At 39.0% G+C, this 25838-nt stretch overlaps 1 protein-coding gene across 5 annotated transcripts in view; it reads right to left on the bottom strand.

Moving 5' to 3' along the window:
• The window catches only part of LOC124554746 (protein ST7 homolog), a 176783-nt gene that overhangs the window by 20167 nt on the left and 130778 nt on the right, over nucleotides 1–25838 (bottom strand). For 2 of the 5 annotated variants that reach the window (XR_006968428.1, XR_006968429.1), the window contains exons 8-10: nucleotides 24871–24973; nucleotides 19219–19462; nucleotides 1249–1480 (exon numbers count right to left, since the gene is read on the bottom strand). Coding sequence is in view for 3 of the 5 variants with exons in the window: in XM_047128394.1 (XP_046984350.1) it covers nucleotides 5365–5414; nucleotides 19219–19462; nucleotides 24871–24973 (397 nt within the window). In the remaining 2 variants the exon portion in view is untranslated. Of the gene's footprint in view, nucleotides 1–1248; nucleotides 1481–5357; nucleotides 5415–19218; nucleotides 19463–24870; nucleotides 24974–25838 lie in introns of those variants that run through there. The other 3 variants (XM_047128392.1, XM_047128393.1, XM_047128394.1) reach the window with 2 other exon arrangements.

Raw genomic sequence — 25838 nt, forward strand, 5'->3', positions numbered from 1 at the left:
ATCGTGTTACTACAGCCAGGAAGCTGTAACTGAGCAGATAGCTTCTTTACAGTCACTAAGGATATAGCCCATTCATTTGAGAAAACTTGTTTAATCACTCCCAATGAAGTTAAGTGACAAATTAAGCGATCCAGCTACATCTTAACCTGGTCATGTAAACCTACTGGCACCAGCCACACTCTAAATAAGTGAGGGCAGGCAGAGAGTTTGAGTGTGATGTGTGCCATGTAATTGTCTGCATACCCTAACACAGGGGCAAACAGAGATAAAAGTTCAGAACCCAAGGAATTCAATTTGTGATAAGGTACTTGGTCGGACCTGAGAAGCATCCAAAACAGAAAATTCAGAAGTAACAAAGGAATCTAACCCAAACAAATTTTCAGGACTTGACTCATTAACCACAAGATATGTAATGGTACAGGCAATTGACTTGTAAAATTTGTCAGCCATGAATCGGTCGAGAGTAGGAATCTGCAGTCTGTTGTAGCTTACCAACTGATGCTCGACGTGTGCCAATGGTGAAGACCCTAGCCTGTCACACATTTGTGAGTTGAGTACGGACATGGCGGCTCTTCTGCTGACTTGTAGGATCAATAGCTTTACATTTACGGCAAGAGGTCCACCACTTATGGCAGGTCTACTTGTGCTGTATGAAAAAAGAGGGGCATGCAAGAAGTGGCATTCACTGTTCCTGCTGCCAATGACATGTTTCTCTGCATCAGCCCAGTTGGATTGTTGATAAAGTTATTACCTCCTCTTCCCCCTGTGTACTGCATTATAACCACCGGGGCTGCATGCTCTCAACAACAGCAACACAACTCCAAGCCTCCAATTGGTGGCCCACAATGTGAGAGATCTCTAACAACTGTGCAATATTCAAAACCTCTTCTAAAGTAGCATTCTCAAACTGAAGCACATGTTGCCGCACCTCCTTAACTGGGGCTGAACAAATGATTGTGTGTCTGACCACGATGTCTGCATAAGACTAGCTGTGACGAACTCCCACTTATTATTGTGAGGCCATGAAGCTCAGTCATGCAAGCTCAATATGACTGCTGCAGCTGTTTGTGACAGAACTGGTAGAATTCAACATGTGCAGCGACCACATGTGTACGCTTGTGGTGACAGAATGGCAGCAAAGGACACCCATCATCAAAAGAAAGCGACGCTGATTCTTGCTAATCAGAAACTGATGCAGTAAGTGATACATAGGAGGAGTATCCAACATAAGAAAACAGCCTTACAGACCTCTGTGTTGACCACCCAGAATGCCACGAAATGTTGGAGAAGCCATTTCTCATTAGCACCCCAGTCTTCTGCGGATTCATCATAGGTGGAGAATGGCAGTGGGTGAACAACCAGCAGCTAAATCCGGGTCAACATAGCCAATAACTGTTCCAACACCATATGCACCTGTTGTTGTAGGAGTGATCAGACTAAAGCTTCCCTGGAGAGTGGAACAGCAGGAAAACCACAGAATCTGAAACATACGAAAATTGGACCCTCATCATTGCCACTTGCGTTCTAACTAGGAACACATGTCCGTACAGGAGATACAATTTTTTGAGCCACTGCATGACATCAACAAGAATACAATTAAAGTAGTTCACATGTCTCAAAGACATTTAACAACAGAGAGCCTGGAGGCCTGTGCATGCCTATCCATATCAGGTGTTGCTGGTGTAGTACTGCGCATGCATAGCCAATCTGCCGATGGTGGATGGTGACCGGACTGCACCTGGAGGCCATCTCGGATAGTTGCGTGCGAGTGCGTCATTTGACTGTCGGTCATACTACACTTGCCATAGTGGCACGACTTATGCCCACTGTGGGCAGTAGGTGTAGTCAGTGGCGGGTTACTATATTCATCTAATAACAATAATGAGCATCACAAGTTGGTGGTGGCACCGAGTACTGTTCTATTGACCTCAAGAAGAGCATTCTTATGTTTATCTCTGTAGTAGACGTACAGGGAAAGGTAACTTCAGAGAACTTTAATGGCAAGTATTTAGACATTGTAAGCTAAAATGCTGTTGGCACAATGTATACCGTATTTATTCGAATCTAAGCCGCACTCGAGTCTAAGCCGCACCTGAAAAATGATACTTGAAATCAAGGAAAAAAAATTTCCCGAATCTAAGCCGCACCTGAAATTTGAGACTCGAAATTCAAGGGGAGAGAAAAGTTTTAGGCTGCACTTCCAAATCAAAACAAAGTTGGTCCATTGTAATACGAGGCACATTTAGGTCAAATGAATGACGATACAGCTACAGTAGTTTGGTTCGAGTCGTAAGCTTAGCAGTTAAGCTTTACCAGGTAGCCACTGCTATGCGTCAGGTGCTCCGTCCGTATTTATACGGGTACCCTTCCTTTTTCACGTGCTTCGTCTGGTTTGAATCGATTGCTTATTTTTCTTTGATCTGATAAGTGCCATTCTCCATGTTATAGGTGTTAATGTCACTCTATGCTGAAAATGCATTACTGTACTGTGTCATGCATTGTTTGTCGCATTCTGATAATGAGTGTTTACGACCTGTCACCGCTCGCGGCATGGCTTGCTTTTGTGCGCGCTACCGCCAGTTACAATAAAAAAAAGAGAGGAATTGTCTCATTAGCAAAACAATGGCAAGAGACTGCTATTTGTTGTTACTTACACTACTGCTTTCTTTGATAATGAACAACAAGAACCAAATAATAGACTGCGTATGATAGAAAATGTTCTGAACGAGAATTTAGCGAAAATTTTTCTCCGTTTGAAAACCTTTGCAGATGCCTCTTTAGTACATTACATTCTGCACAGAAATTAGAGTCATCTTAGATTAAAAAATCTGATACAGAGGTTTTGGTGCCAGTATTTATCTTTGTGCCTGCAAACCAGCTTAGATTCGAGTAAATATGGTAAATAGCTTATATTAAGCTCTCAACTATTTCCATCACTTGTTATGATGTTTTGAAGGACTACTATCTCAAATATTAGTGAAATTTCTGCAACTCTTCCTCTTGAAACTAAGACAAAAAATACTACTAACACAATACAGCAGTGTACAGATGTTAGAGAGTTACACATTAGCCAAGCCTCTTCTATAAGCCTTTGTGATCAAGCCAACAGCTTCAGTTGATAGACATATTCATTATTAGAAGCCTCTTTGCAATTTGAACAAGTTGGAATACATACAGTGTTTATCAAGTTACACGTAAAGCCTTAGCAACATTATGATGGATGACATGTATGACAAAATGAAAAATCAGGAGTTTTTCTTACACAATCTCTGATCCAGTGGGCACAACTTAAAATCTTAGAAACAAGAGCTCGCTAACTGGGTAATGAAAGTACTACAAAATGATATCTGAGCCAGTTAAGGCAAACAATTGTGACTACAGATTATTATGTTATGTTTGTAAAAATAAACCATCACACATGATAAAGAGAAGGATGGAAGAATAGGGTTCAATGACCCCTCGACACTGAGTTCATTTGAGATGGAACACAAGCTCTGACTTTTTCACAGACAGGAAATAGAAGGAATCATCCAGAGGGAGCTTTTCAGATTGTTTTTAATTTTAGTTTTGCTATCTCTCAGGTATTTAATACCATTGGTTAAGTGATTACAGATTTTGAAAGCAGCATTATTTATCACTCTTATGAGCAAAAGTCAGTTGCCATGAAGAGTAATGAAGCTAATTTGTTCTAGTATTATAATTATACATGTCATTGTTCATTCTGAACTCTCAACAGGTTATTTGCAATAAATTTCATGACAGAAGAGATTGCTGTAGTTAAAATATTTAATGCCTTAAACAGGCATACACAAGGTGAATGATGGCAAGGACCATATATTATTCATGTGGCAAGCTTTTGAGCAATAAAGACTATGTTTCTTCAAAAATCGTTGATTATCTTCCAGATGTAGTTCAAAGTAGGTTGAAGCAGAATATTAGTTTAAAGAAAAAAGACAGAATAGGAAAAGAAGAATTCTGCTTATAGGCAGCAGTCATGGGAAGGGTGTGGGCTAGCAGCTTCGGGAGAAATTAGGTGCAGGGTAACAGGTCAGAAGTTTCGTGAAACTAAGTGATAGCCTTAGACAGGTGACAGAAAACTTAGGTCAGCAATGCAGGGATTTTGAGAAGGAAGATCAGGTAATTATAGTTGAAGGAGCAGGAAACAGCCTGGCTATGAATCCAAGATAAAAGTATTAGGAGTGACCTGGATAAAATAGGAGCAGAAACTGAACACACATATGTGGGGTTTGTGGAGGTCTTTCAGTGCCATGATCAGCCCTGGGTAAACACTGCTGTAAGGCATGTTAACACCGAGCTGAACAGGATGCTCCAGACACCGGCAAAATCTCACACAAGTGTTGTTCCAGTAAATGCTATTGGTAGGTAGGGATCCACTACACATGGCCTGCACCCGAATAGGATGGGGAAAAATAAGTTAGCTTCTCTATTAGCAGAAACTGTAAGGAGGTCCACAGTCACACAAGGGGTGACCCCTGTGGTTAATGGGTCCAGGCAGACAGGCTTTTTAGGTTAAAGCCAAAGTCCAGACAGATGACAATCAAGATAAATAGAATAAAAGAAACTTCATGTACAGTAAACAGGGGTAAAGCTAAGGGCAGTATCAACTTACTTAAACAAAATATCAGGGGAATAAACAATAAAGTAGATGAGCTATTAGTGTGTTTAGATGATACGAATGAGATTGATATACTCTGTCTGAACACCATGTAACTGTAGGTATGGATAGTGTCAGTATAAGTGGGTATAATTTAGCATCTTACACTTGTAGATCTAGGATGGATAAAGGAGGAGTTGCCATTTTCATAAAACAAGGGTATAAATGCAAAACTGTAGAAGTAAGCAAATTTTGTCTTGATCAGCACTTTGAGGTACGTGCATGTGAACTTCAGTTAGATAATGTAGTACTGATATTAGCAACAGTGTACAGGTCCCCAGTATCCTTGCTTACAGCATTTTCAAAAATCTTCAAGAAAGTAATGTACTCAAGAGTGGTTAGCCATCTCAACAGTAATGGGATACTTAGTAAATCACAGTTTGGATTTAAAAACTGCTGTTCCACTGAGACAGCAACATACAATTTCACTGTACACATAATCGAGTCTTAAATAGTAAAATGTCACCAATAGGAATCTTCTGTGACTTGTCCAAAGCATTTGATTGTGTGAACCATGACATTATGTTACAGAAATTACAATTCTATGGTATAAATGGAATAGCATATGAATGGTTAAGTCATACCTACAGAACAGGAAGCAAAAAGTTTCCTTATATGGGTCAAATGATTTAAATAAGTTTGCCGCTTCATCTAACTGGGGTGAAATTACATTAGGTGTTCCACAGGGTTCAATCGTGAGTCCCCTTCTGTTCTTGATATGTGTGAACGATCTCCCTTCCTATCTGAAACAGGAAGCTGAACTTACACTGTTTGCTGATTATACAAGCATCATTATTAACCCAGTAAAAAAAAACTCCGATTGAAAATGATACAAATAAGGTCTTTGGAAAAGTCATTAACTGGTTTTCTGCAAATGGGCTTGCTCTAAACTTTGAAAAAACACAGTACATCCAATTTTCTGCTGCAAAAAGTACAGTTCCTTCAATAAATATAACACATCAACAGAAGTCAGTAGACAGGGTAGAGCATACTAAGTTTTTGGGTGTACATACATAATTGGAAAATTAATATTTTGGATCTTCTAAAGCGACTAGGTTCAGCAAGTTTTGCAATCAGAATAATTGCCAATTTTGAGGATACAGAAAGTAGTAAGCTAACATACATTGCATACTTTCACTCTCTGATTTCATATGGAATACAATTTTGGGGTAACTCAATATTTAAACATAAAGTATTCACTGGTCAAAAAGAAAGTGGTTAGTATAATGTGTGGGGTTCATAGTCACATGTCTTGTAGGCATATTTTTAAAAGATTGGGAATTCTTACAACAGCCTCACAGTACATTTACTCACTAATGAATTTGTTCTCAACAACATGGACCAGTTTAAAAACAACAGTGACATTCATGATTATAATACCAGAAAAAGAAAGACTTACACTATCATTTACTCAACCTATCTTTGGCACAGAAAGGAGTAAAATATGCTACTATAAAATTTTTTGACAAATTACCAAATGAAATAAAATGTCTGACAGACAGCAGTAATAGCTTCAAAAATAAACTGAAATCTTATCTCCTTGACAACTACTTCCATACCAGAGATGAATTCTTGAATAAGAATAAATAAATCTATAAATATAGCATATGCATTTTGTGCCATTTAAGGAAATGGGGTAAATATCTTGTCTTGTTTTATATGTGTATTTCTTGTGCACTTCACACGTTCCACATCATAACGGCTAGCGTACCGTGCGACTGATCAATGTAACACACAACCAACTGACTAACGACCTAACTCATGCAGCCAGTAAGACTTCACGGAGGACCAGCAGTGCTTTGCAGTACAATTTGACATATATGTACTGCAAAACATTGGCTAATCTGTGAACACTGTGTGTGTGTGTGTGTGTGTGTGTGTGTGTGTGTGTGTGTGTGTGTTTAAACAGTTGATAAGATGACTTAATTGGCACTTACAAAAAATAAGCCAATTACCCTTGTCCTCCACTGAAAGCTTTTGGTGCATTTCTGAGTCTCTTAAAATGTGATGCACCATACTGTGTAAGACTTCAAATTGTCTGAGAATCATTTTCTACTGGTGTGTGGATCTGCATGTACCACATACAGTGCAATGGCACTGTTTTGATTTTTTGCACATGTTTGTTTCATTGGAATTTCGCTGGATGGGCATCATTAGTCTCGAGCTTCTTGTATTACAGCTCACACAAGAATACCTCCCTTCTCATTCCGTGCATCTTATATGGGACACTGAGTTGCCTCACTGGCAATTTCATTACACATGCCTAAACAAATAAAATGATATTACAGAATTCTGTCAGAAATATTTATGCAAGTAGTAACATTTAACAGCAGGTTAGCACAGTACAGTGTTGACTCACACATATTCAAAAGCAAGTCTATTACCCCTGAAGATAAGTGCAGTAGAACCTTGACAAAAAATTATATTTCTAATTAAAAAAATAGGAAAACCAAAAATTGTAGATATGAAAATGTATTTTAAAAGTGTAAAATGGTTTTTGTTTCTTTTTCTTAAACCTTGACTTTGCAGCTGCATCATGCCACTTCTTTCCCGACAATATGTGCGTAGGTGTAGAAGTTGGCTGTTCCAAATATTTGACAGCAGTCTCAATACGCATCCTTTGCTTTAGAGTGACTGATCTTTTTGTCTTCCTCCTTTTCTTCATCATCTGACTCCTCTTGGTCAGCACTATACTGTTGCAAAATTATTCACTGGTAGAGCAGCAATGTTACCTTCTGCTAGCCATTCCTCTACATCAACAGACTGGATATCTTTTTGAAGTGTTTGCAAATCCGTTGCTAAATCTGCATTGTCTGACTCATTAGGTTTTGGAAGTTCATACACTTGGTTCAGGCTAGGATAAACCTTTTTCCGTGATTTCTGTAGAGTGATTTTCCTAAGTTCTTCCAAACTTGAGAAACTGTGTAAATTACATCTTTTGTGTTGAGACTTTTCATCAAAATAATCACAACACTCTTCTATTTTCTCTAACAAAGCACTCACAGATTTACTCTTGTAACATCATTTTAATTAAAGCCCTGGTCCATCAGTTGGATTATTGAAGTCACTAGGAGTCGGGGGGGCTTATAATCTGAGGATTCAGTTAATCAAAGGTTGGATAATTGAGGTTCTACTGTACAAGGTCTACAATAAACATCATTAAGATGCTCCTGTTCAAAATGATCCTTGCCGACATGAGAGAGAGTGCTTCTCCTCCAACTGTGCATTTCTGTGAACGACAGAAGGCTCACTAAAGTTTATCAGCAGGTGTCAGGCCACTTATCACATAAGACAAGGGAAATGGTGAGCTGTAGTTAACAACATACACATTGGAGGAGGAGGGGGAGGGGGAGGGGGATGCCAATTTTAATATTCTTGATGACAAAAGACTGGTAGGCAGTCCACAACAACGTCTACTTTCAAAACTTTGCTTTTTTAATAACAATGTTAGGACGTCTCATATGCTGGACACAGATGATATAATAGAAGATAATGCAGAAAATTATGGCTTTGAAAATGAACCAGAGCTGGAAAGTTAGTCACAGCATGTCTCTTCAAAACATCAAGTAATATACATGATTCGTCTGATTTGCAGATACGTCTTCGCAGCACACAAACTGTCCGACGATGTTAACTGAATGCTTAACCATAACAGAATACCAATGCAGACAAAAGCAACAGACATTTCATTGATTTTTTAAAAAATTGTGTAGTTGCTGTGATTATATTGCATGAAACATTGAATTTCAGTTATAATAATGCATATACTACTACTTATAATATCTGAAGTTCCTTTATGTAGGCCCATATTTACATTAATTCTTCATTAGAAATTGTACCTATCTTTTCAGCCAACAGGAAGATCGGTAGTTAGATTGGGTGTGTTTGATGGGCAATAAATTACATACCCCACAATGGAACAATTTGATAATGATTACAAGCTCAAATAATTTACCTACCAACACTGAACGAACTCTGTGGTCTTCTGAAGCAAGCCTGTTTTCTTCATAATGAGGTTCTTGACCTGCAAAAACTATGCAAGCACTTAGTAAGAGATCATGGAAGAGACTACATGGACTACTCACAGTAGACACTGAAGTGTTTCATTTACACCGGGAGTCTTTAGCAATTAGGCTTCTGCACCTGAACGCCTTGAGGAGCACTCTGGTGATGACGGATTTTCAAAAAGTGGTGGAAGAGCTGTGACTAGGATTTATTTGGCTGTAACAGCCACAAGCTACGTATGGTCAGATTCCTCAGTTCACAAACAAACTGAAGTAATTCTCGGACACATCAATCCAAAGTCAGTGATCATAATACCGAGCAAATCATACATTGCCACAAAAATTATTCAACTCCACTCACAGGGCATGGTGACAGTCAATATTCAGTGAGTAAACAAAAAACTGACAGTATTTACACCCGTATTACCACGACATCCAGATACGTGCAGGAAAGATTAGAGACATGGTCATTTATTCCAGAGTGCCAAACCTGATAATAATGGCTGATATTGCACATACTCAATCCTTTGCCACAATTCACGCACAGACAACAGGGGAGTGACTTATACAAACCAAGGTAAACCCATATATGGCAGGTGATGGATGCAGTAACATCAGCATCCCTTTTGCCAAAGATAGACATTTACAAAACTATGCAACTGGATTATTTGACATCCAGGGACCATAATGCTATTTTTATAGAAACATCCAGAAAAAGAAAGAACTCCACATATGAGGAACTTCCCACAGAAGTTCAATCTAAAACAAGCTGACTCAGAAGGAATAAGGCAAACTGTAGCTGCCTTTCCCACTCAGCAGTGGTAGGATGCATAGACTACCAAGAGATTAATGTACCAAAGAAGAAGGACAAGCATTCTAAGATGCTTCTATCAAAAAACAGTGTCTGCTGAGGGATATAATATTCAGTTGTAGTCTTATATGACAAGAAAGTAGCCTTTACAGCTTGGCAAATCTTAAGCCAAGGAAGGCCCCAGGTAATGATACTCAACCCAGTCTTCTGTGATATATCACAAGTTACCAACTTTTTTACAGAACCATCAACATTATCAAAGATTCTGAAGAGCTACAGATTATTGGAAAAAGAGTAGTCATCCAAGTATGGAGCTCATGTGAATTGTAAGTCTTACAGGCCTATTGGCCTCATCAACATGTTATATTCTGTGGGACCAATTGCAGGGATATATGGACTCTGCTTAGTCATTTGGCCTGCAAATATGCAGCTGCAATACTGATTAACACTGCAGGCACCTTTGACAACCTATTATGATCTAGAATGTTTCTACTCTTAAAATACCTCGGGATTTCCAGCACAGTCTACCTTAGCATCAGAGATCACTGTCAGGAGAGATTAGTACAATATAATGCATGAAATCATACTGTAATGAAACATATTTCCAAGGGATACCCATGAAATTTGGTTCCAAGCCTTGTTTTTTGGGACACGTGCATCAAAACACTACTCATGATCATGGAAAGGACTGAACTCACCAAATAGAACACTTTCTGGTAATGGTTTCAGTTGACCACAATGCAGCTATGGAGGTGAGGGCAACTACTGTTTTTAATCAAATGAAGGAATGGTACAGAGTGAACACTAGTTACTTCTGCAGATCTAAATATACGGGTGGTGGCGTTTGTATAAACAGTTACTCTCCTAAAGAATGTAAACAGTGAAGCTGCTACATTCCCCATAGCTAGAGAAAAAGACTTTGAAGTTACTAGTATAGTGACAGAGGATTTTAGAGTGTTTTGTGTGTACAGATCACCATGTGGCAATATTAGCATCTTCCTGAAAAAAAATTGCTAGCTTATTGAGAATGAATATGAAGAGAAACCTTATTATATGTGGAGACTTCAACATTGACATGGGAAAAGACACAAAAATAAGACAGGATTTTGAATAATTGTTAATACAGGATAACATGAAAGTAACAATAACTGCACCAACAAGAGTGACTTCACAAAGTGAGACAGTTATTGACAAGATAATTACTAAATTATCAAACTCTGAGTCACATGTAGTTCAGACAGAAATATCTGATCATCATGGACAACTGATCAGCTTTTGCAGAAGTAATGACATAGTATCAGAACCAAACTGAACAACCAAAGAAATTAGGATCATCGGTGAACAAAATATCAACATCTTTAGAACAATGTTAAGTAAGGAAACCTGCAATGAAACCCTACAGGCCCAGAGTGTAAATGAAAAATATGATGCATTTATTTCAACAATTAAATACCATTTTAATGTAGTATTTCCCAAAGTAAAGAGACAAGAAAGGCTGCAAGATCAAACACAGTGGATTACCAGTGAAATACTAGAACAGTGAAGGAAGCTGCAGGATCCGAAACGGATGGGCAAAGCTGAAAACTATAAAATGTTAAAAAAAGAAGTTTAGAAAAACAATAAGAGAAGCAAAAGCAAGAGCAATTGACACCACCATAATGAACTCAAAAAACAAGTCAAAGGCAGCTTGGACTGCAATTAATGCTGAAAGAAAGGAAAAGGATGGGTTAAACAAAGAAGAAGTTATTAGGTCAATTAAAATAGACAACACAGTGGTCACAGATGGTATGGAAATAGCAAACATACTGAATAATAACTATATCAGTGTAGCAGAAAACTTAAACTTGGAAAGAAATAGTCAAAAACAGAAGAGTATTAAGGTACCAAAAAGTTCATGCAGTACTATGCTCTTAAGACCAGTCACGGAAGATGAACTACGGAAAACTATACTGAAACTGAAGTCCAAGAAATCAGCTGGTGATGATGAAATATTAAATCATGTAATAAAGCTGGTAAGTGAGCAGATAATAACATCACTGCCGAACATAGCAAACTGTTCTATCAGGGATGGAATTTTTCCAGAAAAACAGATAATAACGAAGGTGGTGCCAGCGTCAAGAAAGGGGATAAGGATGAACCCAACAACTACAGACCAGTTTCACTTATATCAGGTTTCTCGAGAATCCTAGAAATGCTTATGTATACCAGATTAGTTGATTGACGAACATAACATTCTCATACCCGCAAAACATGGTTTCAGAAAGGCTACATCTACAGAATCAGCAACTGCCAGTCTATGGGAACGAAGTTTTTCGCGGCGGCACTTATGTATAAAACATTCTCGGTATTCTTGCCGCGTCAGTTCCAGATAAAATCTCGAACTTTCGACGATTACCTCCATCGTCATCGTCATCGTCAGGAGCTGACTGTCTCCACTGCTGCTATGGTAGCCTCTATATAGCCCGAAGACGGCTTATGATTGGTCGGCGATTACATGCTGCTGTCTCAGACGGTGTTACTGTGTGCGCTGGTGGCGCCACCGCTTCCGTTTGAATGTAAACCTTGGAAGGAACGTCTCTGCTGCTTCTCTGCATCAAGCGCTCGTTTCCACGCACAGCTCAGATGGTATCCGCTATCGAGGTTAAAGTTCTTTCGGCTCATTCTTATTTCAACAGCCTTCTTAATAACAGAATCCCAGTACGTGGAGGCATGGGACAGAATTTTAGTTTCATCGAACAATATTTTATGTTTGTTCGTGAGGCTGTGCTCCGCAATTGCCGATTTCTTCAGTTCCCTATTTTTAATATGGCGTTGGTGTTCTGCACAGCGGTCGGAAACAGTACGAATCGTCTGACCTATATAATTGCTTCCACACTCACAGGGTATATTATAAACTCCAGGGACCCTCAGGCCGAGATTGTCCTTAACAGGGCGCATCATCTCCTTAATTTTCTTAGGAGGACGAAAAATAGGTCTTATACCACGTCTACGCAGGACTGTTCCTATTTTTCTGGAAATCGTGCCACAAAAAGGAAGAACCGCAATCGGTGTTTCATCCTGTGAAGTTGCAGCATTTTCACGTTTCCGTCTTTTGGAGAACGCTGCCTTTATATTGCGTGCACCATAGCCATTCTTTCAGAACACATTCTTCAGGTGGTTAATCTCGGACCTTAAGTGGTCCTCGTCAGAAAGTTTTGGCTCTATATACCAACGTGTTGAAAACGGCTCTCTTCTGAGCAGGATGATGGAGACACTGTGCATTCAGGTATAAATCGGTATGCATAGGCTTACGGTATACAGAGTGTTGTACTAAAACATCTAAGAAAGGCAATCTCCCTTCCTTCTCCATCTCGACAGTGAACTGGATGTTCGAATCGATGCTGTTCATGTGTTCCATGAATTGTTCTAGAACTTCCGCACCGTGTGGCCAGGTCATAAATGTATCGTCAACGTAACGATAAAATAAGGATGGACAGAGGGGAGCCGAATTTAATGCACGTTCTTCAAAATTCTCCATAAAAAAGTTAGCCAGTGATGGAGACAATGGAGAGCCCATCGCCATACCGTCTGTCGTTTCATAAAATTTATTACCATACAAGAAGTAGGTGGTCGTTATCACATGCCGGAACAACTTTATAGTTTCAGGAGGAAAAAGATCCACCAGCATTTTCAAAGTGTCCTCCACAGGAACTTTTGTGAACAGCGATACCACATCCAGGATGACTAAGATGTCATTTGGACAGGCGGACGGGCGTCTTGGCCACTCTGTATACCGTAAGCCGATGCATACCGATTTATACCTGAATGCACAGTGTCTCCATCATCCTGCTCAGAAGAGAGCCGTTTTCAACATGTTGGTATATAGAGCCAAAACTGTTTCTGACGAGGACCACTTAAGGTCCGAGATTAATCACATGAAGAACGTGTTCCGAAAGAATGGCTATAGTGCACGCGATATAAAGGCAGCGTTCTCCAAAAGAAGGAAACGTGAAAATACTGCAACCTCAAAGGATGAAACACCGATTGCGGTTCTTCCTTTTTGTGGCGCGATTTCCAGCAAAATAGGAACAGTCCTGCATAGACATGGTATAAGACCTATTTTTCGTCCTCCAAAGAAAATTAAGGAGATGATGCGACCTGTTAAGGACAATCTCGCCTGAGGGTCACTGGAGTTTATAATATACCCTGTGAGTGTGGAAGCAATTATATAGGTCAGACGATTCGTACCATTTCTGACCACTGTGCAGAACACCAACGCCATATTAAAAATAGGGAACTGGAGAAATCGGCAATTGCGGAGCACAGCCTCACGAACAAACATAAAATATTGTTCGATGAAACTAAAATTCTGTCCCATGCCTCCACGTACTGGGATTCTGTTATTAAGAAGGCTGTTGAAATAAGAATGAGCCGAAAGAACTTTAACCGCAATAGCAGATACCATCCGAGTTGTGCGTGGAAACAAGCGCTTGATGCAGAGAAGCAGCAGAGACGTTCCTTCCAAGGTTTACGTTCAAACGGAAGCGGTGGCACCTCCGGCGCACACAGTGACACCGTCTGAGACAGCAGCACGTAATCGCCGACCAATCAGTGGCCGTCTTCGGGCTATATAGAGGCTACCATAGCAGCAGTGGAGACAGTCAGCTCCTGACGATGATGATGGAGGTAATCGTCGAAAGCTCAAGATTATATCTAGAACTGACGCAGCAAGAATACCGAGAATGTTTTATACAATTGCCAGTCAAACAGAATACATTTTACAGTCCTTAGATGAAAAAAAGGTTGTCTCTGCAATGTTTCTGGATCTTTCAAAAGCATTTGACACCACTGAGCATGAAATTCTGAAACAAAAATTAGGCAACTATGGCATTCGAGGGCAACCAGGTGAATGGATAAAATCATACTTGTGTAACTGCAAGCAGTATGTATCATTAGGAAACTCGTACCAATCAGAAACGAAACTCATCAAATATGGAGTGCCGCAGGGTTCAGTAATGGGGCCATTGTTATTTAATGTGTTTGTTAATGATATAGGTGTTGAGGAGGAAGAAAAGAAAATACTGTATGCTGATGACATGACAATACTAAATAGTGACCAAAATATGGAACAGCTTGAAAGAAGAGCATACATATCTGCAAATATCACAGCTCAATGGCTGTTGGAAAATGAACTAGTTATAAATATAAAAAAAAGACTATCGTATTTACTCGAATCTAAGCCGCACTTTTTTTCCAGTTTTTGTAATCCAAAAAACCGCTTGCAGCTTAGAATTGAGTGCAAAGTAAGCGGAAGTTCTGAAAAATGTTGGCAGGTGCCGCCACAACTAACTTCTGCCGTCGAATATACGTAGCGCTACACAGGTATGCTTTGCAGGCACACAGATAAATACTGGCACCAAAACCTCTGCGACAGTAAATAAATTTAAAAAACGGTGGAATAGGAGTTTTTTTCTCCGCCCCGAGTTTCGACCACTGCATTTTCATACATTATCCAATGAAGTAAATACAAATTCCGTATTGTTCACCTTCAAATGTAGCAGCATTTCAATGGACTACGAAAATCCGACTGGTGAGACTGTTTGGGATGTTTGTCAATATGGCCAACTCTACGTTCTGAATTTTTTCCTACCTGTGAGAAGAGATGGTTGCTAATAGGAACTTTTATGAATTGTGAATCACATGTAGTATTCTCTTCACCATAAGAATAATATGCATATGAACATTTTGCCATGTACTGCTACGTGTTTGCTGCTATTTCATTTAAATCCTGTCTGCCTAATAAACTACGAAACTAGAGCGAGACAACAGTAAACGCGGAAGAATATATATATCATGTCATGTTTATATTCGTATTATTCTTATGACTAATAGTGATACAGTCAGAAATGAAGCACGGCAATTGAATAGATTTTTAAATCTAAGATGACTCTAATTTCTGTGCAGAATGTAATGTACTAAAGAGGCGTCTGCAAAGATTTTCAAACGGAGAAAAATTTTTGCCAAAATCTCGTTCAGAACATCTGTCATACGCAGTCTATTATTTGGTTCTTGTTGATCATTATCAAAGAAAGCAGTAGTGTAAGTAACAACAAATAGCAGTCTCTTGCCATTGTTTCGCTAATGAGACAATTCCTCTCTTTTTTTTTTTTTTTATTCTAACTGGCAGTAGCGCGCACAAAAGCAAAGCCATGCCACGAGCGGTAACAGGTCATAAACACTCATTATCAGAATGCGACAAACAATGCATGACACAGTACAGTAACGCATTTTCAGCTTAGAGTGACGTAAACACCTATAACAAAGAGAACGGTACTTATCAGATCAAAGAAAAATAAGCAATCAATTCAAACCAGACAAAGTACGTGAAAAAGGAAGGGTACCCTTATAAATACGGATGGAGCACCTGACACATAGCAATGCCTACCTGGTAAAGCTTAACTGCTAAGCTTACGACTTGAACCAAACTACTGTAGCTGTATCGTCATTCATTTGACCTAAATTGTGTCTCACATTACAATGGACCAACTTTGTTTCGATTTGGAGGTGCTGCCTAAAACTTTTCTCTCCCCTTGATTTTCGAGTCTCAAATTTCAGGTGCGGCTTAGATTTGGGAATTTTTTTTTTTCCTTGATTTCGAGTCTCATTTCTCAGGTGCGGCTTACATTTGAGTAAATACGGTGTGTACGCAGTGTTTAAAAAGAAGGAGAAGGCTGTAGACATGGATTTAGAGGTTTATGGAACAAGGATGAAAGAAGTAGAATCTGCCAGATTCTTAGGTGTTCTTGGGGATAATGAACTGAAATGGAAAAACATATTAATAATGTCTGTAAGTAACTGAGCTCTGTCATATTCTTAATGATGCAGCTATCACAGTACTCAGACAAGAACCTTCTGTGTACAGTGTATCATGGACTTTTTGAAGCATACTTACAGTATGGAGTGACTGTGTGGGGAAACTCAAACAAACAAGAGAGAAAATGAGTGTTCACATTACAAAAAAAAAAAAGCACCAGGTTAAGAAGAAATACCTCTGAAACGTGCAGAAACTGTTTCAAGAAGTTAGGTATCTTAGCTTTTTCATCGTTGTATATATTCAAAACAATAATGTACATAAAAAAAGGTAGTGAGGACTGGATTAAAAATGCTGATGCACACACCCACAATACAAGAAGGAAGAATGACGTATGGAGCATACCCCACCGACTGGCAATACTAGAAAAAGGACCCCAGTACTCTGGTATCAGACTACTAAGAAGTCTGCCTAAAAACCTGCAAGATAGTGTACTTGACAATGACTTTCCAAAGAAACGTAAAGACTATCTCATTGAAAAAAAGTTTTACAGTGTTGCAGAATACTTATGCCAATAAATTTGTATATATTGTTATTCATTGTCAATGATGTAAAAATGTAAGCTAAAGGGGTAGAAAAATAAGTGATAATGAATGATACTACTTTGACATGTCTATATTACACATACATTTACTATACACAATGTAATCTGACAGGATCAAATAAAATTCAATTCATATTGTAAATGCTGTTGAAAGATCAGCATTCCACTAACAGAAACCCAATTACAAGGTTACCAGACAATTCCCCATCTAGGTACGTTGTGTGCAGATATACAGGAGTGTATCGAAATAAAAAATTAATCTCCCAACAACATATCACTAACACAGCCTCAAAAACATCTAAACTGATGCTCAAAAGCAACAAAAACAAGAACGACCACCTAAAGACTGCCACGGTTGATGATTAAGACCTACCACAGGGTTATAATTTGGCCACCACCATCTTCGCAGATGTTATGTACTATATAGGAATATTTTGTGGAGGCCACAAAGGGATGTGCTAACACAGCTTACTAGTGCATTTGGAACCATGTCAGTAGAGTCCCTGTTTGTGATTCTAGGCATATTTCCAATAGATATTACTGTCACCAGGAACCTTGGCGCTATGTACTGATTCAAGAAGTTCAAGCTGGACAAGGTACATCTGTTAGCAAAAAACAGAATTTGCAATAAAATTCCAGCTAAGGTGCCAGCAGGTTAATATCTGGCAGAAAGATTGGGACTGCTCTGATAAGGATCGACAGAACTACAAAGTCTTTAAAATATCAAGGAATGACTAAAGTTACACCTGCTGACTGCTTACCCTCAGCATCTATCCAAAATTCAACACCAGCAGCGAAGAATATGTCAATGTAGAATGATTTGTTATCCTGAAAAATGTACACAAACCAAAGACAGTATATCAATTGTGTTTGCCTTAGAAAGCTTTGAGGAATTCCACCAATTTTGTGGAATATACTGGTGGCAGTAGATGATGTTTGTACCAACAGATGTGGTCACTGATGCTTACCCTAGTAGACCTCTGCTGGCATGTCACCAGATTTGAAGTTTTCTTCAGGATAGCCATATAACAGTAAGCTGGAGGCAGGAATTTATGGGCTAGCTTTTCTTCCCTATTCATAGGCAACTTCATTCTGTGTAATCACATTTGCTTTTTAGTTGCTATATTCTGATTATATTTTGTCATTCTTTCAACAATGGAAAGTCCAGGATGGAATAACATCAATATGAAAACATGTATTGCTACTCACCATATAGAGGAGGCATTGAGTTGCAGATAGGCACAATGAAAAAAAGACTGCTATATATTGAAGCTTTTGGACAAAAGAGTCTTCCTCCGTAAATAGCAAAACACACACACACACACACACACACACACACACACACACACACACACACAGAGCCGCTGTCTCTGGGCATGTGTGTGCAAGTTGTACTTGTGTGAATGTCTGTGTGTGTTTTCTATTTCAGAAGCATTTTTCTGTCCAAAATCTTAAATGTTTGGGAGTTTATGTCATTCTTTATTATCTCAGGTTTTTTAGAATACTGTTGTCTGCAAAGACAGAAATGAAAAGTTACTTTTACGATTTAATTTTTTTCAAACACATTGTGCACAGTAAACTAATTTCAGACAACAGGGAAGCAAGTTTAATACACACAGCAATAAATAAATGTCCCTGTTAACAGATATCACGAAACAGAATACACTAATTTGGGGCCATTCTATCAAAATAGGAACACAAAATCCCACTTTTCAAAAAGTCTGTACTAAAAAACATACAACATTTTTGCTGACTCTGGGTGCTGGATGGCACACAAAATGAACAGTATTCCTACTGGTTGACACCATTTACACATTGAAACACCAGAGAAAACGTGCCTGATGGCTTAAGAAATACACTCAGCATAAATGCACAGAATGCAATAGAGTCCTGACTGTACATTAGCGGTAATACAGTAATTCTTCACAAAGAAATCCGCCCAGAAAATCTGATGCCCGTACATATACAGATGGTGTCTCTCCTAAGAGTTGTCAAGTGGATTTTCTCTCATGTTTCAGCAGATATTTGCAGTTTTGTTTTTGCACTGTGTAACTGGAGTCAGCCCAGACAAATAGTGCTCATCACAGCTTTCATGCAAGACACAATGTTGCAAAAAATGTTTCCCATCACAAACAAAATGATCTTTAAAGTGGTACTTTGCATGCCATTCGATAGAGTAGTCACAAAACTGAATCAGGTAAACCACTGATGATAAAACAAGATGCTCATAAACACAAATCCGGTGGTGTTTTAGATGTTCATGTTAACACAGAAGACTTGAAAAATATGTAAAAAATCCAGAGCACCAATCAATAGTTTTCACCATGAACTTACCAGGCAGTAACTCCCTATCTGCACACTCTGTACATGTTTCGTAAGTAAGAAACAAATGACCTCTTTCAAGGGGAAATGGAAGCATACGGAAAGCGCCTTCCCAAGTACAACGAAGAAGATTCAATGCTCCTTCCACTTGCTTCCAGTGATGTATATGGAAAAACGCATAAGCTATTGCTTCTGAATCTCCTCTTTTGAGAATATGCTCTGGTGGTAAAATCAATGGTTTCATTTCAAGTAAATACTGCAAAGAAATAAAATATCATATAATTACTTAAAGCATCAGAAATTTTTTGTATACACCAAGACTACAAAAGCAAAATAATACATATAGTTCATTAAATATTCCAACACACAAATGTTTTTGCTATTTATTTTTCATTTTCTATTTTGCTATAATATTTTACTAATGAATCCCACTGAGAACCTACCTCAGTTTACACTTTCCATGGCACAGTACATATCCACTGAGACCTCATCACAATGGGTGTACAGAATGAACAATTTATTCAATGCAATGTCTATTCATATTGGCACACTACCGATTAGATAGTAAAAGATTTGTGGGCAACACAGACATTCTTTGTGAATACCAAAACCAGGATTCTGATTAGACTAGTTCACAACACAAGTACATTTTATTTTGACATCATTCTCCAGTGACTAATACACATTAGACTCTCATTTAGCCAGCTATTCTTGCTTTTATGGGTGCCATATTAGTGGAAGTGCCATTTTACTGGGACTATACTTTATTAAATCCAATAAGACATTCATTTTCACAGAAAGCTTAGGCCTTGCATATATTAATATACGGTAGTATCACTCACTATGAAACATGCCATGAATTTTTAGTTGTTGGAATGATGATACATGACAACAGCATGCTTTATCATGCAACCGCTTTCAAACCATCACATCAGTACTGCATGTATCTAGTTGTTGCATACTGTACTCCAGAAAGAGGCCAACGGCCTTGCCGCAGTAGAAACATCGGTTCCCATCAGATCACCAAAGTTAAGCATTGTCAGGCTGGGCTAGCACTTGGATGGGTGACCATCCGGTCTGCCGAGCACTGTTGGCAAGTGGGGTGCACTCAGCCCTTGTGGGGCAAACTGAGGAGCTACTTGATTGAGAAGTAGTGGCTCTGGTCTTGGAAACTGACCTACGGCCGGGAGAGCGGTGTGCTGACCACATGCCACTCCATATCCGTATCCAGTGACGCCTGTGGGCTGAGGATGACATGGTGGCCAGTTGGTACTGCTGGGTCCGCCAGTGCCTGTGGACGGAGTTTATGTTTTACATACTCCAGAAAGACATTTGCAGCTTCAGCACCAGCAGTGAGAGAAATCTTCATGCTCTTTCTTCCCATGTCTGCCTCTTCAACACTCTCATCATTATTTTTCTGCACGTTTTCGACTACTACTTCATCTGTTGAAGTTTGGTCTCACCGTTCTCCTGATTCAGTCACTCAGCACCAATCATCCTCATAAAGTTCTCCTCCTCCTGAAATCTTTTGGAACATGTCAAGATACAAAATGTCAGAAACTGATGATTCTGGCTCATTATTGTTGCTCAGTAGTGGCTCCACTGCATCAATGGATGGCCACACGTTTTTCTCCAACTCTTAATTATGCTAGCATTCTCCATGTTATGCCATTCAGCTATTCAGAAAACAACATCATGCATGTTGATTGCTTTTCACACCTTCATCGTAGCCTCAATAGAGTCATTTTCATATTTGTGCAGCAAGCAGGCACGACACACATGTCAATAATGACATTTAATTGATTCCAAAAATTCCCTGGTCCATTGGCTGAATCAGTGATGTCACACTGGGCTTTAGATTCACATCAAAAGGATTACTGGGAGCATTGTCAATTATAAGGACAGATTTCAGTGGAAGCTTTTTCTTCTTCAGCTCTTTTCTCGTAGTTGGCACAAATGTTTCATGGAAACACTGAGAGACTATTTATCTGTGCATCCACACTTTCTTCTGAGCACAATACAGTAGTGCACTGGTACTGTATTTCTGTCACCGAGTTGAAAACAACGTGGATGTTGGGATTTTCCCAGTGGATGATGGGATTTTTCCAATCACCATGAGCAAGACTTTATGACTTCCATTTGCGTTATACTCCATCATTAACGTTACACCCTGTTTCTGTTCTTTGTATCCACAAGCTTCCTTCTCATTCTTGGCAGATAATATTTTTCAGTGGAAGCATCCTGAAAAAAGGCCAGTTTCATCAGCATTGTGCAAGGAAACAGTAGTTAAGCTTCTTACTGTATTATCTTCAATATCTCTTTTACAAACTCTTCAGCATCTTTTTTTCATTAGATGAGCAACTTTCCCCAATGATTGTCATCTGTCTCACATCTTGTAATTTTTTCTAGTTTCATACCCAACCCTCACTTGCTACAAACAAGTTACAGTCACCACGTTGTTATATGCAACTGTTTTTTTCCCCTTTATTATTAGGCTACTGACTGGGATTTCCTTATTGCGAAGTTCTAAGAAACATTTAGAAACAGCTATGCCAAGTTCTTCTTTTGTATAACCTTCCGTTTTTCCCAACTCACTCTCCATTCTGGTTGGGTTCTGTCAAATATCATCCTCTTTCTTTTTGATGTCGTAAATAGTTGCTCATGCAACACACTACTTAGCAGCAATGGCTTTCCTCAATGTATATAAAATTTTCAATTTCTGCTCGACATCTAGAATAAACGTGTCTCTTTTCAGAAGTCACAAAACTAAGCTGTAAAGAGAACCACAATTTCAAATACATATAGCTTTGTTTAACACTGTAATTAACTAATAACACTATTGTGCATGGTAACCAATTGCTGAGCACGTCATTTCTGCTTGAGCACTAAAGGAGGCCAGATATGTGCCATATTACTGAGATGAAACTTCCTGGCAGATTAAAACTGTGTGCTGGACCGAGACTCGAACTCAGGACCTTTGCCTTTCGTGGGCAAGTGCTCTAGCAACTGAGCTACCCAAGCGCAACTCACGCCCCGTCCTCACAGCTTTACTTCCGCCAGTATCTCGTCTCCTACCTTCCAAACTTTACAGAAGCTCTCCTGCGAACCTTGCAGAACTAGCACTCCTGAAAGAAAGGAAGGTAGGAGACGAGATACTGGCAGAAGCAAAGCTGTGAGGACGGGGCGTGAGTCGTCCTTGGGTAGCTCAGTAGGTAGAGCACTTGCCCGCGAAAGGCAAACGTCCCGAGTTCGAGTTTCGGTCCAGCACAGTTTTAATCTGCCAGGAAGTTTCATATCAGCATACACTCCGCTGCAGAGTGAAAATCTCATTCATATTACTGAGAACTGGGGCTTCAGAGGGTTGCATTAGTGAGAGTTTAGTATACAGGTTGCACACTTTATCCTAGCACCTCTGCAATCGGTGGAAGTCAGCTGATGTTGTGCCACTTCAGTATGTTTATGCCTGCAGCCAACATTAGCTACACATAACAGTATTGTGTACAATAACAATAAGTAGCCATTGTGAATATAGTGTTGACTCATGTGCAGTGTTGTGGATAGTGATTATATTATTTACAAGACAGAACAAAGAGGCAGTAACTGATCCCTCTAGTGATTCACCATCAACTTTCATGTCACTTCTGTGCTGCATTAACCTATTACACATTTGTTTCTTTTATGAACTGTAAGCTGGTCACTCTGGGAGGAGGAGGCAGGGCTTGCCTCAGAGCCAATATGCTGCCAGCGAATTGCAGGCTGCTGCTGCCAGTGGCCTCCGCTCAGGGACCGGGTAAAAGCATGCGATTGGTACTACCGGGTGATCAAAAAGTCAGTATAAATTTGAAAACTGAATAAATCACAGAAATAATGTAGATAGAGAGGTACAAATTGACACACATGCTTGGAATGACATGGGGTTTTATAAGAACCAAAAAAAATACAAAAGTTCAAAAAATGTCCAACAGATGGCGCTTCATCTGATCAGAATAGCAATAATTAGCATAACAAAGTAAGACAAAGCAAAGATGATTTTCTTTACAGGAAATGCTCAATATGTCCACCATCATTCCTCAACAATAGCTGTAGTCAAGGAATAATGTTGTGAACAGCACTGTAAAGCATGTCCGGAGTTATGGTGAGGCATTGGCGTCGGATGTTGTCTTTCAGCATCCCTAGAGATGTCGGTTGATCACGATACACTTGCGACTTCAGGTAACCCCAAAGCCAATAATCGCACGGACTGAGGTCTGGGGACCTGGGAGGCCAAGCATGACGAAAGTGGCAACTGAGCACATGATCATCACCAAACAAAGCACGCAAGTGACCTTTCACGCGTCTAACAATATAGGGTGGAGCGCCTTCCTGCATAAACATCATACATTCCAGCAGGTGTTTATCAGCCAGGCCGGGGATGATGCGATTCTGTAACACTATTGTCATGCGCAGCCACTGACCTTTTGCTGTCCAGCGCCATCTGTCTGACATTTTGTGAACTTAGTTTTTTTTTTTTTTTGTTCTAATAAATCCCCATGTCATTCCATGCATGTGTCAATTTTTACCTCTCTATCTACATTATTCCGTGATTTATTAAGTTTTCAAATTTATACTGACTTTTTGATCACCCAGTATATTATGCTGATATAATACCTTTTTTCTAAACAATTCTTCAATACTAGAATGTAAAAACACAGTAAGACACTGTTATAAATCTCCAATAGAACAAGAGCCCATGATTTTGTCCTTAGTAGTGAAACCTCATTTTAACTGCCTATCCCCACATACTGCTGATTTCTCTGCATACACATGCCATTTATAAGATATTCTGCAAAATAACATCCTTCCACTAGAAAACTACATGGTTTATGAGACTGAACACTACACAAAACACATTTCTCATTTTTTATGGCCCATTTTCTTGTTCAAAAAAGATTATTCATTGCAATATCACTATTGTGGCTTATGGGCAGCTCACAGGCCATGACAGTTAAGTTTACACATATTATTGGAAACTGTCATGCTAGGGAAAATTCTTTACTGAAATTGTACAATTCTTTGTTGGTGTCATGAAAGAAAAAACTCTTCATTTAGCAGAATACTCTCTTCATTGCTCAACAATCTTTTTCTCTGACACAAAGTCTACCTCCGTAGCTGAGTGGTCAGCATATCTGACTCCCACGCAGCAGGCTATGGTTCAATTCCCAATCGGGTCGGAGATTTTCTCTACTCAGGGACTGGATGTTGTGTTGTCTTCTTTATCATTTCATCGCCATTGATATGCAAATCACCCAATGTGGCATCAACTGACAAAACTTGTAACTCAGTGGGCAAATTTCTGCAGGTGAGTACTTCCACCGATAAATGCCATACAATCAGTTTTTGGCACAAAAATATTAAAACGAAATGATCATCTCCCAATGAAATTTTAAAAACATTGACTTTAGTATGTTTTGAAGATCTGAAATTTATTACATCAGTGATAGCAAATCACTTGGACATTATATGTCTCCATGAATTCTGCAGAATGTGTCACTCTGATCTCTTACACTACCTTTTTGCAGCTGTAGAGTCTATTTATGTTACATTACTATGTCTATAATATCACTGTTGAGCCTAGTCCAGCTACTTTACTCACATAGCACATATGTATTAAGGAGTAGCACTTACTTTTGGAACATGAGGGTTGAATTCGACTGCCCTATGAATAGCTTCAACAGCTGTCATTTCTGCTGTTGTAAGACCCCGTTTGCTTGCAACATCAGGTGAAAATCTGAAAGGAAAATTGTGCACAAATAAAATCTTTGCAAATGGTAGAATGGTATCATTTAATTTATGTTGTAGTCATATTTTCAGACAGAATAAAGAGTGTATTTGCAGAAAGTGAGCAAGAAAAACAGTTATTCCACTAGCACAGGTGTCACATACACCATCAGTTCCACTAATGAGAGAAATAGTTAAGAATAGCATCAATGGCAGAAAAAACATCACAATACCATTTTCTGATGGAGTACTGTAAGGACTGAAAGAAATACACAGTACCAATTATAAATAGATTTTTAGTTTCTGACAGTTGAAAACTATGCCATGTCAATCCTATTTTATATTTTCAATGATTTACAAAAAAAATTTAGCTACCAGAGTAGATATAAGGGTCATTGAAAAGGTGATTAATTATAAACTGATACTGAACATGATAAAACTTCCACCTTTCATCAGTGTCAACCTTGATTTATAACACCAATAACAAGGAAACAAAAACAATATATTATTATGTACAGAAACAAATTGTTCCTTAATCCTTTGACTGCCGCAGACATGTAACTGTTGTGTCATTATTGGTAATTAAGCTACCAGCTAACAAACGAGTGGACCAAATCTACTCATCATCACTGATTTTGTCCAAATTTATGGTATATGCAGGGCTTGGTCCAAAACAAAAATCACTGAAGTGGGAGCTCCAGGTGGCCTTTACAGGCAGTGGTTGGCACAGTGGAAGGAGCACAGAACGGTAATCCAAGGGTTGTGGGTTCAAGTCCGTAACCAAAAACTTTTTAATTATTTTTATCTTCAATTTTTACATTATTCACACTGCAAATAGAACAAAATATGCCCAATACATTACATTCATTAGTATT

This window comes from Schistocerca americana, chromosome X, assembly GCF_021461395.2.
Source record: "Schistocerca americana isolate TAMUIC-IGC-003095 chromosome X, iqSchAmer2.1, whole genome shotgun sequence".
In the NCBI taxonomy this organism is placed as follows: domain Eukaryota; kingdom Metazoa; phylum Arthropoda; class Insecta; order Orthoptera; family Acrididae; genus Schistocerca; species Schistocerca americana.